General features: G+C 40.3%; 1 protein-coding gene across 1 annotated transcript; it reads left to right on the top strand.

The window, feature by feature from the left end:
• Nucleotides 1–6,609: 6,609 nt before the first annotated feature.
• Nucleotides 6,610–14,903, top strand: LOC138674292 (gastrokine-1-like). The gene is made up of 6 exons (XM_069762156.1): nt 6,610–6,816; nt 6,906–6,953; nt 8,066–8,203; nt 8,765–8,872; nt 10,801–10,930; nt 14,464–14,903. Exons 1-6 carry the CDS (start codon nt 6,805–6,807, stop codon nt 14,535–14,537), a joined length of 510 nt encoding a protein of 169 aa, XP_069618257.1. The 5' UTR covers nt 6,610–6,804; the 3' UTR covers nt 14,538–14,903.
• Nucleotides 14,904–16,499: the final 1,596 nt, after the last annotated feature.

The raw sequence follows: 16,499 nt of genomic DNA, 5'->3' as shown, positions 1-16,499 counted from the left end.
AACAAACAAACCTGTGACTTCAACCACATGGAAAACCTAGACCGGAAATGAAACAGACTGCACCACTAACATACTGTAGTCATTCTCAAAACACACATTCCAGAGCCAGTTTTCCCTAAATCTGTCTTTGACAATAGCATGTCCAAGACTAACACTTATTTTTATTATTGTAACCTGCATTGCAGTCACCGCTATGCCTGTGACTGCCATGCACACCTATGGCCTTCATACGCCTCTGTGCACATCCTGGGGGGAACACACAGCGACCCCTACCTGTGACACGTGTCATTATCTCACACACTGTTTATGTACATCAGGAGGTCGCCAAATGTGACATGGCTCCACCCTTGATTCCAGCCAATTTTGCATTCATAAAGTCAAACGGTGCTCCCTCCCTTCTGAGCTCTGCCATGCGCCCAAACAGTGGCGTTCCTCCACATACGGGGTACTGGCATACTCAGGAGAAATTACACAACAAATTTTGTAGTCCATTTTCTCCTGTTACCCTTGTGAAAATTTAAAAAAATGAAAAATTTAACCCCTTTCTGCCAATGGACGTACTATTCCGTCCATGTGGGGTGGGCCCTACTTCCCAAGGACGGAATAGTACGTCCAGGGCAATCGGCCGCGCTCACGGGGGGATCGCGGCCGGGTGTCAGCTGCTTATCGCAGCTGACATCCGGCACTATGTGCCAGGAGCGGTCACGGACCGCCCCCGGTACATTAACCCCCGGCACACCGCGATCAAGCATGATCGCGATGTGCCGGCGGTGCAGGGAAACATCGCGCAGGGAGGGGGCTCCCTGCGGGCTTCCCTGAGACCCCCGCAGCAACGCGATGTGATCACGTTGCTGCGAGGGTCTCCTACCTCCCTCCCTGCTCCATGCCTGGATCCAATATGGCCGCGGCATCCGGCTCCTGCAGGGAGGGAGGTGGCTTACCAAGTGCCTGCTCAGAGCAGGCGCTTGGAAGCCTGCAGCACTCTGAGACAGATCGGTGATCTGACAGAGTGCTGTGCAAACTGTCAGATCACCGATCTGTGATGTCCCCCCCTGGGACAAAGTAAAAAAGTTTTTTAAAAAAATTCCAAGTGTGTAAAAAAAAAAAAAAATCCTAAATAATGAAAAAAAAATATATATTATTCCCATAAATACATTTCTTTATCTAAATAAAAAAAACAAACAGTAAAAGTACACATATTTAGTATCGCTGCGTCCGTAACGACCCGACCTATAAAACTGTCCTAATAGTTAACCCCTTCAGTAAACACCGTAAGAAAAAAAGAAAAAACGAGGCAAAAAACAACGCTTTATTATCATACCGCCGAACAAAAAGTGGAATAACACACGACTAAAAAGACGGTTATAAATAACCATGGTACCGCTGAAAGCATCATCTTGTCCCGCAAAAAACGAGCTACAACACAGCATCATCAGCAAAAAAATAAAAAAGTTATAGTCCTCAGAATAAAGCGATGCAAAAATAATTATTTTTTCTATAAAATAGTTTTTATCGTATAAAAGCGCCAAAACATAAAAAAATGATATAAATGAGGTATCGCTGTCATCGTACTGACCCGAAGAATAAAACTGCTTTATCAATTTTACCAAACGCGGAACGGCATAAACGTCTCCCCCAAAAGAAATTCATGAATAGCTGGTTTTTGGTCATTCTGCCTCACAAAAATCGGAATAAAAAGCGATTAAAAAAAGTAACGTGCCCGAAACTGTTACCAATAAAACGTCAACTCATCCCGCAAAAAAGAAGACCTCACATGACTCTGTGGACTTAAATATGGAAAAATTATAGCTCTCAAAATGTGGTAACGCAAAAAATATTTTTTGCAATAAAAAGCGTCTTTCAGTGTGTGACGGCTGCCAATCATAAAAATCCGCTAAAAAACCCGCTATAAAAGTAAATCAAACCCCCCTTCATCACCCCCTTAGTTAGGGAAAAATTAAAGAAATGTATTTATTTCCATTTTCCCATTAGGGTAAGGGCTAGGGTTAGGGTTAGGGTTAGGGCCAGGGTTAGGGCTAGGGTTAGGGCTAGGGTTAGGGCTAGGCTTAGGGTTGGGGCTAGGGTTAGGGCTAGGGTTAGGGTTAGGGCTAGGGTTGGGGCTAGGGTTAGGGCTAGGGTTAGGGCTAGTGTTAGGGCTAGGGTTAGGGTTGGGGCTAGGGTTATGGTTAGGGCTAGGGTTAGGGCTAGGGTTAAGGTTACAGTTAGGGTTGGGGGCTAAAGTTAGGGTTAGGGTTTGGATTACATTTGCGGTTGGGAATAGGGTTGGGATTAGGGTTAGGGGTGCGGTTAGGATTACCGTTGGAATTAGGGTTAGGGGTGTGTTTGGATTAGGGTTTCAGTTATAATTGGGGGGTTTCCACTGTTTAGGCACATCAGGGGCTTTCCAAACGCGACATGGCATCCGATCTCAATTCCAGCCAATTCTGCGTTGAAAAAGTAAAACAGTGCACCTTCCCTTCCGAGCTCTCCCGTGTGCCAAAACAGGAGTTTACCCCAACATATTGGGTATCAGCGTACTCAGGACGAATTGGACAACAACTTTTGGGGTCCAATTTCTCCTGTTACCCTTGGGAAAATACAAAACTGGGGGCTAAAAAATAATTTTTGTGGGAAAAAAAAGATTATTATTTTCACGGCTCTGCGTTATAAACTGTAGTGAAACACTTGGGGGCTCAAAGTTTTCACAACACATCTAGATAAGTTCCTTGGGGGGTCTAGTTTCCAATTTGTGGTCACTTGTGGGGGGTTTCTACTGTTTAGGTACATTAGGGGCTCTGCAAACGCAATGTGACGCCTGCAGACCATTCCATCTAAGTCTGTATTCCAAATGGCGCTCCTTCCCTTCCGAGCCCTCCCATGCGCCCAAACGCTGGTTCCCCCCCACATATAGGGTATCAGCGCACTCAGGACAAATTTCACAAAAACTTTTGGGGTCCAATTTCTCCTGTTACCCTCCGGAAAATACAAAACTGGGGGCTAAAAAATAATTTTTGTGGGAAAAAATTTTTGTTTTATTTTTACGGCTCTGCATTATAAACTTCTGTGAAGCTCTTGGTGGGTCAAAGTGCTCACCACACATCTAGATAAGTTCCTTAGGGGGTCTACTTTCCAAAATGTTGTCACTTGTGGGGGATTTCAATGTTTAGGCACATCAGTGGCTCTCCAAACGCAACATGGCGTCCCATCTCAATTCCTGTCAATTTTGCATTGAAAGGTCAAACGGCGCTCCTTCACTTCCGAGCTCTTCCATGCGCCCAAACAGTGGTTTACCCCCACATATGGGGTATCAGCGTACTCAGGACAAATTGTGCAACCACTTTTTTGTTCCAATTTCTTCTCTTACCATTGGGAAAATAAAAAATTGGGGGCGAAAAGATAATTTTTGTGAAAAAAAATGATTTTTTATTTTTACGGTTCTGCATTATAAACTTCTGTGAAGCACTTGGTGGGTCAAAGTGCTCACCACACCTCTAGATAAGTTCCTTAGGGGGTCTACTTTCCAAAATGGTGTCACTTGTGGGGGGTTTCAATGTTTAGGCACATCAGTGGCTCTCCAAACGCAACATGGCGTCCCATCTCAATTCCTGTCAATTTTGCATTGAAAAGTCAAATGGCGCTCCTTCCCTTCAGAGCTCTCCCATGCGCCCAAACAGTGGTTTACGCCCCACATATGGGGTATCGGAGTACTCAGGACAAATTGTGCAATACCTTTTGTGGTCCAATTTCTTCTCTTACCATTGGGAAAATAAAAAATTGAGGGCAAAAAGATAATTTTTGTGAAAAAAATGATTTTTTATTTTTATGGTTCTGCATTATAAACTTCTGTGAAGCACTTGGTGGGTCAAAGTGCTCACCACACCTCTAGATAAGTTCCTTAGGGGGTCTACTTTCCAAAATGGTGTCACTTGTGGGGGGTTTCAATGTTTAGGCACATCAGTGGCTCTCCAAATGCAACATGGCGTCCCATCTCAATTCCAGTCAATTTTGCATTGAAAAGTCAAATGGCACTCCTTCCCTTCCGAGCTCTGCCATGCGCCCAAACTGTGGTTAACCCCCACATATGGGGTATCAGCGTACTCAGGACAAATTGTACAACAAGGTTTGGGTCCATTTTCTCCTGTAACCCTTGGTAAAATAGCACAAATTAGAGCTGAAGTAAATTTTTTGTGAAAAAAAAGTTAAATGTTAATTTTTATTTAAACATTCCAAAAATTCCTGTGAAACAACTGAAGGGTTAATAAACTTCTTGAATGTGGTTTTGAGAACCTTGAGGGGTGCAGATTTTAGAATGGTGTCACACTTGGGTATTTTCTATCATATAGACCCCTCAAAATGACTTCAAATGAGATGTGGTCCCTAAAATAAAATGGTGTTGTAAAAATGAGAAATTGCTGGTCAACTTTTAACCCTTATAACTCCCTAAGAAAAAAAAATTTTGGATCCAAAATTGTGCTGATTTAAAGTAGACATGTGGGAAATGTTACTTATTATGTATTTTGGGTGACATATCTCTGTGATTTAATTGCATAAAAATTCAAATTTGGAAAATTGCGAAATTTTCAAAATTTTCGCCAAATTTCCGTTTTTTTCACAAATAAACGAAGGTAATATCAAAGAAATTTTACCACCATGAAGTACAATATGTCACGAGAAAATAATGTCAGAATCACCGGGATCCGTTGAAGCGTTCCAGAGTTAGAACCTCATAAAGGGACAGTGGTCAGAATTGTAAAAATTGGCCCGGTCCATAACGTGCAAACCACCCTTGGGGGTAAAGGGGTTAAATTAGTAAATTTTTTGTGAAAAAAGTTAAATGTTAATTTTTTCCTTACAAATTGCTTTAGTTTTTGTAAAGCATCAGAAGGGTTAATAAACTTCTTGAATGTGGTTTTGTGCGCCATGAGGGGGCAGTTGTTAGAATGGTGTCACTTTTGGGCATTTCTGTTATATTGACCTCCTAAACTCACTTCAAATGTGAGGAGGTCCCTATAAAAATGGTTTTCTAAATTTTGCTGGAAAAATGTGAAATCGCTGGTCTACTTTTAACCCTTATAACGAGCTAACAAAAACAAATTATGCTTCCAAAATTGTGATGATGTAAAATTGACATGTAGGAAAAGTTATTTATTAACTATTTTGCGTGACACCACACTCTGATTTAAGGGTACAAAAATTAAAAGTTTGAAAATTGCTAAATTTTTAACATTTTTGCCAAATTTCCGTTTTTTTCATAAATAAACGCAAGTTATATTGAAATAATTTTACCAATAACAATATGTCATGAAAAAACATTCTCCGAATCAGTGGAATACGTTGAAGCATACTAGAGCTATAACTTCATAAAGTGACAGTGGTCAGAATTGTAAAACTTGGCTTGGTCATTAAGTACCAAATTGGCTCTGTCACTAAGGGGCTATGTTAAATAAAAATGCACACTGCTTTATTTTTTAATTTAAAAATAAAAAAACAAAGATACACCCACTTTAAGCCCATTCCAATGAAGTCCTCATCCCCTGTATAAAACCCCCCCCAGAAAATAATATACAACAATAATACTCACCTAACTCCCATTCCATTGAAGCCATGTCTCCTGTAAAAAAAAGAAAATAAAAATCAACCATATACCTCACCTGTCCGAAATACTGTCCCATGCCGTAATCAATGTCTGCCATAAGTGGTTTTCAACCTGGCCGGTGCCAAGATGCGAACATCGAAGCTGAAAACCACGGGAGAATGAGCTGCTGTGAGCATGGTATCAGAGACTAGGGATGACATCATCGAGGTTACCGCAGGTCACTAAGTCTGCATTCCCACACTTCGGTGTGATCCCAGCCAATAAACTGCGGCAACCTCAGTGAGATCACCACTGGCACGGTTAGAAAAAGTCTCATTGTGCAGCATTGAGCTCAGTGAGTTCACCACAGTTCACCGTGAGAATTTTCTTACGGTTCATCAGTATTTTGCACCTGTGCTGCCTCTATCATATATCATTGAGAAGTGTTTGCATCCTGATTTTGTGAGCAGGTATTAGAAAGTATGGCCTCTTTTTTCTGTTTTGGATTAACATTTTAATATCTGTTTATCAGCTTCTGAACATGTGTTACAAAATACAGGTGAGCAGGAATCCCTCATGTCAGTGTGTGCAGTGTATGGGAGACATCATAGCAGTTAACCTTCACCCAGTAGCTCAAGGACAACTAATGATGGCGTCTGCAGTGAGGACAACTGATGAAAAACATAATAAGCAAGTCATGTATTAGCCAGAAATGGTATTCTGCATTCTTCATGAATACTCACAACAGCATATTCTGAAAATTATTTTTCCAAGGAAAGAAAAAAACAATTCCCTTATCAAAAAGTTTTGACATCACTGAATCATGCACCAGTCATTCCTATAAGGAAATTTTCACACCTCTATTTGGAATTGAGACCTAGGTCATAATTTCCTAATAAATCTTTTGTGTACACAATTCTTGGCCCACTGACTTTCATTGTGCCCCACCTTCAGCATATAGAACCAACTGGCATCCGTATCAGTATCCTTTGTATAACTCATTTTTAATGAGACTGGCACATAGAAATGGGCAGAGCCTTCAGTCGTGTTATCATGATCCCGCTATGGACCATATCAGCTCAGATAGTGAGAGTGCACTCAACTCAGAACAATAAACAGGGAATTTGACGCCATTCCTTAGGTAAATAGCAGTTTGTATATAAAATATATTCGGTGAATTGGACTTTACATTACAGCTGCACTCACTCTTCACCAGACCAGAATCCACAATGAAACTCCTGGTGAGGACACTTATGAAAGGTTTCTCATGTAAAGAGGAGACTTTGATTGTATATTGTATGGTAATATTTCCATATGTTCCCATGTTTAGATTGTGGCCGTCCTTGGAGTCTTCCTGACTCAAGCTCTAGCAGATGATGTAAGTAGCGGGATGTACGGTTGGGCATGGGCTGACTTTATCCTATAGCAGGGAATACTATAAAGCTTTTGTACTTCTTTACTTGATTTTCACATTGTTCCCATGTGTGTTAGTCCTTTACTATCACAGGGTTAAAAAAATGATAAAAATTGATCATGTTAGATTATAATAGATCCATAATATTTGTCATATATCTGTGAAAATGGAAGCCATGACACCAACGTAATCAGAGCCAAAGACCCTCATTGGTCTTATGGTTATCATTCTTATGTTTGTTTTTTCAAATGTATCACATTTTATCCTGATGGATCCCAAAAGATTCAGGTTTGCAATGAGGCTTTCTTATGTTCATTGATACATGTGTACCATCAATTACCTTTATGTTTGGCCCAACGCATCCAAAGAAGAATGGCGTGGGATCTGAGCTTAGAAAACATGATTTTGTGATACTCTGTCGGGAGACGTTTATGCCCCATGTGTCTCTATTTAGGAATCCAGTGGTTGTGCTTTGAACAGCAGTCTGTCAAAGGATTTCTAGAACACTACAAGAATGGATTGAGTTTGCATTATATGAAATTAGATTTGCATTGCAGAACCTCCAGGTTGGATAGACTCATATAAAGGTCTTCCAGTTAATGGCGTCATCAGAGCATCATTATTTATGGAAGCATTTAAATGACTCTTGGGAATATCAATGGGCTACAGATCATCTTTCTAAATTTAGAAATTAGATTTATCTTTCTAAAACATGTTCATTTTGTGCCAATAATGATAAATGGCATCAATACCTTATATTTATGGAGTCATTACAGTCATTTGTCGCTTACTGTAATAACAAAAGTAAACTTATTTTTTTCTTTTTTTGTTGTTGTTACAATGACTATTAAAATAATCCAGACACAAAAATACCTTTTTTTTTTTTTAGATATCCCCAGTTCATCTTATTATCAGATCCATGCGATTATACATACACATATTAGTACATACAAATATGGGTTTTTGGATACATACACTTGTGTTTTTGCAACAGTAACAGTGCAATTCAATGAGATAAGTATTTATTTTATTACTGTACAAGTAAATTTTTCATTTTTTTTTTTTTTTTTTTACAGAACATCAACATTAATAATTCAGGTAATGATGACGGCAACAATAACCAGCAAGTGAACATTAACAATCAGGACAAAGTGGCCAACATCAACAACTGGAATGGCTGGAACTCCTGGGACTCCGTCTGTGACTTTGCAAGGGTAAGCTTCTGTATGTGATTTTAGCTTTTGGTGTGTTGGGTGAGACAGAAACATAATAAGAATTCATGGGATCTCCAGAGAAAAGTGAAGAAGTATGGCCGCCTTCCCTGACATTAAACTACTCTTGTAGATTGTGAGCCCTTGTGAGTTGGGACTTGTATTGTTCAAGATTATTGTACCTGTTTTTATTATGTATACCCCTCCTTACATGTAAAGCGCCATGGAATAACTGGTGCTATAATAATAAATAATAATAATAATAATACTCTGTAATGGTGAAAACAGAAGAATAAAAACTTTTATGGGAGCAGTAACGCGAAAATGGTTACTATAACCTAAGACTTATGTAGATGACATTCTACACCAAACTTACACATTGGATCGAGAAGTTAGCACATAATCATTGTATTTTGCTCTCTGGAGATGAGAAGGTTCCTGCATCGGATTGAGCCCCTCATTCACTGTGTTACATAGGGGGTATAAAGGATGTTGGACCCTGACAGTTGGGAATGCCACGATCCTCCTGGTCTCACTTCGAAAATGTATTCTTTTCCATCCCAGGGATTTGCTGCTACAAGACTGTACAACAAGAAGATCTGTGTGGTCACCAGGATGAAGCCAAATTTCCCCACCATGGAGCAGCTCAGTGCCATTGCCAAGGGCGAAAAGGTAAAATAATACCGATGGATGGTCAGCGCTAGAGGTGTTCGAATAATATAAAAAATTACAGAAAATTAGAATGATTTTGGAAAACATATGGTGAAGACAATGTTTAATTTCTAGTCAGAACGTGGAACGTAGATCGATCCAGTCGCCGGTAACGCAAGTATAGTTCTGAGATGCTATTTTAGCCTCTAGGACAGCAGGTCCATGGGGTGGAAGACTGACAATCCAGCATACTTGCCTTAGAGGGTCACCAGAGTCCTCTCAAGTTGATGTAATTGTTTTGCTTCAAGGGAACGGAAGGCAAATAGGGCCAATCGTTGGAATATCTACAATGAGACCTCTGCGATGGGATGATCAAGATAATTAAGACCCACAATTAAAATAGGGGAGGTCCAACGAGCGCACCCCTTTGTATTACAGAAATGGTCTCCTAAATTGCTGTCATTGGTAACTGTAGGACCATTAGCTGGATGGACATCTCTTTGAGCAAAGGGAATTTGATGCTTACCAATCTGATCAAGAAGACGAGTTATTATTTATTTACAGCTCATGCTACATTTATACGTAAAGGGAATCTGTCACAAGGTTTTTGCTATCTCATCTGAGAGCAGCATGATGTCGGGACGGAGACCCTGATTCCAGCGATGTTTTACTTACTTTACGAGATGCTGTAGTTTTGATTAAAAACGATTTTCTCTGCTGCAGATCTAGCAGTTCTCTGAATGCTGAGCTCTTTATTATCCGGCCCCCACACCACTGATTGGCAGCTGTGTACACTGTACATAGGCAGAAAGCTGCCAGTCAGTGGTGGGTACTGTGGTTGGACTCCCATGCAGCAGATCAAATAGTGCTATAAAACTGATTTTATGAAAGCTGTACTAAGCACTAGCAGCCAAGTAAGTGACACATCGCAAGAATAAAGGTTTCTGCCCCTACAGATTAGGTATCAAAAACCTGGTGACAAATTCCCTTTAAAAACTGTATAAATGTTATTTGACCAGTGAAATATGTTTACCTAAAGCAAATCAATGTTAGACCTTCCTGAAGATTATTGATTCTTACTCATACTCATCATATTTAAGCAATAAAACAGGTTCTTCATGGCTGCAGGGAACCCTCAGGCTCTTAGCTATGGCGGGGTAAGTCATGCCAAGGTGTTGGCCAAGAGCTGACACAGCAAACTGGGGCAACCACGCCACCAATGCCGGAGAGAGAGGCTTCTTTCCATATAAAAACATTCACATATGAACACGCTTTCTGATGCCAAACACTTATCCCCCAGCCTGGGTCTGCGGTGGGGGAGCGAAGTGGCCAAATGACAGACTTGTTACCGACAGCCATAAATGTCTTCTCAATTTCACAATAAATTCAGACCAGCATTTACCAATCTGATGCTGGCACGGCTTACTCTGCATCTGCCAAAGGGCTCCAAAAAGGCTGGAAAGCTAGACTTAACATATCTAATGTGCAGCGAAAAAGAAGGAACAGCAAATAGAACAATTAGACATAGATGTAATGACAAATATTTAAAGTGAAAAATAAAAGTACCTAATATGAAAATAAACCATAGATGATAATTTACCAATGGTAAAAATGTAGCTTCTGTTTCTTGTACAAGCAGGATAGTAAATGCAGTACTGTATTTTGACCAGTAGGTGTCCCCAAAGTGTTACTGTACAAGCTATGGAGACAGACTTTTCATAAAGATGTGTAAATTCCATAGAGTGATGATTTAAAGCGGCCCTGTCAGGTGTCATCGCTTTTATAGCTGATTATGACATTTATTAGATTTCCTGCTACCTCTTCTTGAGTCCCGATATTACCCTTCTGATCAATCGATTTTTCACTATTGTAGCATTTTGCTATACAATGAAATCTATGCAATTGTAATTAGCGCAGCGATGTGTGACATCTGTATATTCTACTTAAAGGTCCCAACCAACGACCAGCTGGTGACCTACACCATCAACGAGAGACCCATCGTTCAGATTGAAGAGTACGGCAAGCACATCGAATCCCTGTGCAAGGGCATGCCCGCCTACACCGCTATAGAGATGCCCAGTAAGTGTCTGTCTGTTGTGCTATCCTCACAAAATGAGAAAAATAATGTATGGCCCAAACGTGATCTTTTTTATAGATAGTTGTTATTTCCGTTTTCCTAATTATTTATTACATTGCATGACTATATTTTAGAATGCGTATTATAGTAGCATTACCCCATGAGAAGCAATGGGATGAAACTGAAAGGGAGGAGACACGGATTAGATATTAGAAGAAAACTGTTTGACAGGGTGATCAGTGAGTGGAATAGGCTGCCACGAGAGGTGGTGAGTTCTCCTTCAATGGAAGTCTTCAAACAGAGAGATGGTTTAGTGAGCAGGGGGTTGGACACGATGTCCCTGGAGGTCCCTTCCAAATCTAACATTCTAGGATTCTATGATACTAGTCTCCAACTATAATACATAAGCACATCTGTTATAATGCCCATTATTGTGTAGCCATGTGGTGCCATGACACATTACACTATATTGTGGTAACACATTGCAATAACCGCAGACACAGGGGTACAGACATTGGGTGCCATTGTCTACAAGATAGTCTAGGTAGGACATTTATATATACATTTAGGTATACATTTACCGACAGGCGGTCATTTAATAGTCTGTTTACACAGGCAGACCACATTTACCAACAGGCGGTCATTTAATAGTCTGTTTACACAGGCAGACCACATTTACCAACAGGCGGTCATTTAAGAGTCTGTTTACACAGGCAGACCACATTTACCGACAGGCGGTCATTTAAGAGTCTGTTTACACAGGCAGACCACAGTACAGGGTGTTCACTGAGCGATCGATGGTAGAACGGTCAGTGCGGGTAGGCTGCCACAATTCACAGGACGATGCGCTGCCGAGACTAATCATCTTTTGTGCCGAACAAAACATAATTTCACCCAAAGAAAGAGGGCTTTGCTCGTCCACCGGGTTTGACAGCCCGTGTACACTGAAAGATTATCGTTTTTAAAAACTCTTGTCATAATAATCTTAAGGTTTAAATCCAGCTTAGGTTTATAGGTTGTGAGAATGTCGGATGGAAAGAAGGGGGGAAACTAGATGAGAGGAGACGCTCAAGAGAAGTCTTGCCTGCGACAGTGGGTGGATTTGACTATAGCGATGGAGGAAGGCATTTTTGGAAAATAAAGGTTGCACATTTATATATAATTGCAATGTGGACTGTTATTCATATTATTTATATCTGATGAAATTAGGAAATAAACTCACATTTTTTTATTTTTATTTTTTTATTAAGAAACCATGTAGCAAAAGTAAAATGTGGACATATCCTTTTTTGCTCATTTGCACCCCCATCACCCTCCCCACTCCCTCATTCTAAAGTCCATTTACTGTATTTTTTTTTTTGCATATGAGAAATAAAGGAATATTTTGCCCCAATGAGCAGAATCCAATCCTCATTCATTTTTGGAGGGCTACAGTAGAGTCCATATATATTTGGACAGAGACAACATTTTTCTAATTTTGGTTCTAGACATTACCACAATGAATTTTAAAGAAAACAATTCAGATGCAGTTGAAGTTCAGACTTTCAGCTTTCATTTGAGGGTATCCAGATTAAAATTGGATGAAGGGTTTAGGAGTTTCAGCTCCTTTACATGTGCCACCCTGTTTTTAAAGGGGCCAAAAATAATTGGACAATTGACTCCAAGGCTATTTTATGGACAGATGTGGGCAATTCTCAATTAAGCATATAAAAGGCCTGGAGTTGATTTGAGGTGTGGTGCTTGCATTTGGAAGGTTTTGCTGTGAAGTAAACATGTGATCAAAGGAGCTCTACATGCAGGTGAAACAAGCCATCATTAAGCTGCGAAAACAGAAAAACCCGTCCGAGAAATTGCTACAATATTAGGAGTGGCAAAATCTAGAGTTTGGTACATCCTGAGAAAGAAAGAAAACACCGGTGAACTCATCAATGCAAAAAGACCTGGGCGCCCACGTAAGAGAACAATGGTGGATGATCGCAGAATAATCTCCATGGTGAAGAGAAACCCCTTCACAACAGCCAACCAAGTGAACAACACTCTCCAGGAGGTCGGCGTATCAATATCCAAATCTACCATAAAGAGAAGACTGCATGAAAGTAAATACAGAGGGTTCAATGCACGGTGCAAGCCACTCATAAGCATCAAGAATAAAAAGGCTAGACTGGACTTTGCTAAAAAACATCTAAAAAAGCCAGCACAGTTCTGGAAGAACATTCTTTGGACAGATGAAACCAAGATCAACCTCTACCAGAATGATGGAAAGAGAAAAGTATGGCGAAGGCGTGGTACAGCTCATGATCCAAAGCATGCCCCATCATCTGTAAAACACGGCGGAGGCAGTGTGATGGCTTGGGCATGCATGGCTGCCAGTGGCACTGGTCACTAGTGTTTATTGATGATGTGACACAGGAGAGAAGCAGCCAAATGAATTCTGAGGTATTCAGAGACATACTGTGTGCTCAGATCCAGCCAAATGCAGCCAAACTGATTGGTCGTCGTTTCAAACTACAGATGGACAATGACCCAAAACATAAAGCCAAAGCAACCCAGGAGTTTATTAAAGCAAAGAAGTGGAATATTCTTGAATGGCCAAGTCAGTCATCTGATCTCAACCCAATTGAGCAGCATTTCACTTGTTAAAGACTAAACTTCAGACAGAAAGGCCCACAAACAAACAGCAACTGAAAACCACCGCACTGAAGGCCTGACAGAGCATCAAAAAGGAGGAAGCACAGCGTCTGGTGATGTCCTTGTGTTCAAGAATTCAGTCATTGCCAAGAAAGGGTTTTCAACCAAGTACTAAAAATGAACATTTTATTTTAAATTATTTAATCTGTCCAATTACTTTTGGTCCGTTTAAAAACAGGGTGGCACATGTTAAGGAGCTGAAACTCCTAAACCCTTCATCCAATTTTAATGTGGATACCCTCAAATGAAAGCTGAAAGTCTGAACTTCAACTGCATCTGAATTGTTTTGTTTACAATTCATTGTGGTAATGTCTATAACCAAAATTAGAAAAATGTTGTCTCTGTCCAAATATATATGGACATAACTGTATGTGTCCATTTTTGCAATCAGTGTGGCATACTTTTTTCTCGTATGTAAAAAATAAAAACAAGCTTGGATCTCATAAATGTAATGCCAATATTTTTCTCAATTCACTTCAGCAACTTCGACTACTTAGTGCCGATGCATCACACACAAATCGGGTTACAAAAATATTTAATCACAGGTTGTAATGTAAAAAAAATAGGTAAAAAGCCAACAGGAGTGAAATACTTTCGCAAGCCACTGTATGTCATGAAAATTTATTAAATAAAATAAAGTTCTTTTCGTGGGTGAATAATCTGCTTGTGATCCGCCCTCTTGTTTCATACCATAGTAGTGCCCTGTTTCTATGGCAGACATGGCATCAGCGTGTGAATTTTTAACCTATATGTTCCGCTATAAAAATTCCACATTCCATCCAGGTTCTGTGATTTCACTGCTGAACTTTACATGAGTGTTAGCGTTATAACAAGAATGTCTTTTCAGATTTCGAAGCTGGATTTGCCCTCTGCAGAACCAACAGCATGATCACAATTTTGGGAATCAGCTTCTGTTTTTAAGATGCCAATCCAAACGACCCCTGCCCACTGAATGGACACACTTGAAAACTAATTTGAATTGTGGATCCTTTCTATATTCCCTAAATCTCATCTAATAAAATATTATCTGTGGCTATCGGCTGCTTGTGTCTTCTTAAGAAAAAAGGAGAAATGAAATTGAGCTGTAGAACGCATTTGTGTAGAATGTAATCTAACAGACGTCCCTTTTCAGGTTCTGCCAGAGGATACGCTATCTGCTGCAGCTCCAGCTCCATCACCATTTTCGGTATCAGCCTGTGTTTTTAAGATGATCTTTCTTAAATCAGAGAGTCCCACTATCAGATTTCTTCATGAAGCTAAACACTGCAATAAAACGGTTTCTCAGGGAATAATGTCTCTTTCATTGTATAATGCACCCCTCAGATTTTAAAGCATGCTTCCAAAACTATCCTTACCCTCATTTCCATGTCGCTAGTAGACAGCTACATTGATTTATATAGAAACTCAAGTAGGAAAAGAAGTTAGCTACTTCCTCCTTCAATTTATTCATTAAGGATCCATAAAGAAAAATAAGACATAGAACCCATAAATATAGTATAGTATAATAAAGTAAAGTGACAATACAGAGATAATAAAGACAGTAATATCTCGCTGAGGATCTGTTTATACCAAGGAAGGTGACGGGCACAAGGGGGCATTCTTTGCGTCTGGAGGAGAGAAGGTTTTTCCACCAACATAGAAGAGGATTCTTTACTGTTAGGGCAGTGAGAATCTGGAATTGCTTGCCTGAGGAGGTGGTGATGGCGAACTCAGTCGAGGGGTTCAAGAGAGGCCTGGATGTCTTCCTGGAGCAGAACAATATTGTATCATACAATTATTAGGTTCTGTAGAAGGACGTAGATCTGGGGATTTATTATGATGGAATATAGGCTGAACTGGATGGACAAATGTCTTTTTTTGGCCTTACTAACTATGTTACTATGTTACTAAATGGATCTTCTCCCTTGACAGCCTGGCACCCAAAGGGCTAAATCAGGAAATTGAACTTTATGCCTTTTTTTGACGTGTCATTTGGCCAAATTCTGACCCTCATGAGGCTGGCAACAGTAGCTGGGTCAATAATAACATCATCCGTTTTGTACACAGGCTAAAACGATGGAGCTCGACGAATACCCCGGGCTAACATTATTAATGGGTGACTATACATAGAGGCAAGTGTCTAACAAGGGTTATAGAGCTCTAATATTTTATATTTCATACATAAAATGACACATTTTATGTATTCTTAATATTTGTGTACATTTATAACTCCACACATACTGATGTGGTTATATGTTCAGTCAGTCTAATTAAGAGACAAGATTTTATTAGTATTTTCATTTTTAAATGCAGTATATACAGATATACTTTTTAAGCTTTTTACTATAATCAATAAAGAATTTTTTCCCCTTTTAAATACTTTCCCAGTTCTTAATTCACCTGTTTATACACTTTAATTCCCAACCAACAGACAATTCAATTGAGTTCCACGGCTCAATACCTAATTACAGATCAACAACTTTCTGCATTGGTGCACAAACAATCATCCAATTAAAGATACGATTCACTAATTGAAATCAGCACTGGCAGCAATTACACATAGGAGGGGAGGGCATTTCGCTATAAAAGAAGCAGGAAGACATGCGGTCAGCATTAACCCTGATGAAGAGGGCCTGAGCCCTTGAAATGCATTGGTTTGCTGACTAGCTATACTAGCACACCTGTCCTCTTTAGCCCCGTAGCGTGGTGATGTCACCAGCAGCTCCGCCCACCCTCTCCGACCGCTACCTCAGCGCTGCATCCGGCCAGGGCACGCGAGGTTTCGCGGTCGCACGGCTTCTGCCGCCACTCTCTCCTTAACCCACCGCTCTGTCATAGTGGTACACCTAGCGGTGGCTCAGACTTTCCGGAACCGCTTCCCTCCGCACTCAGCACCACAGTGAG

The sequence above is a fragment of the Ranitomeya imitator genome, chromosome 4, assembly GCF_032444005.1.
Source record: "Ranitomeya imitator isolate aRanImi1 chromosome 4, aRanImi1.pri, whole genome shotgun sequence".
Classification (NCBI taxonomy): Eukaryota; Metazoa; Chordata; class Amphibia; order Anura; family Dendrobatidae; genus Ranitomeya; species Ranitomeya imitator.
The sequence above is the reverse complement of the archived record's forward strand: the minus strand, read 5'-3'. Positions and strand labels throughout refer to the sequence as shown.

Excerpts from the sequence above, each read along its gene's own strand:
- LOC138674292 (XM_069762156.1), top strand. Across the intron at positions 8,204-8,764 it reads CCGTCTGTGACTTTGCAAGG|GGATTTGCTGCTACAAGACT; the intron begins GTAAGCTTCTGT and ends TTTCCATCCCAG. Across the intron at positions 10,931-14,463 it reads CACCGCTATAGAGATGCCCA|ATTTCGAAGCTGGATTTGCC; the intron begins GTAAGTGTCTGT and ends ATGTCTTTTCAG.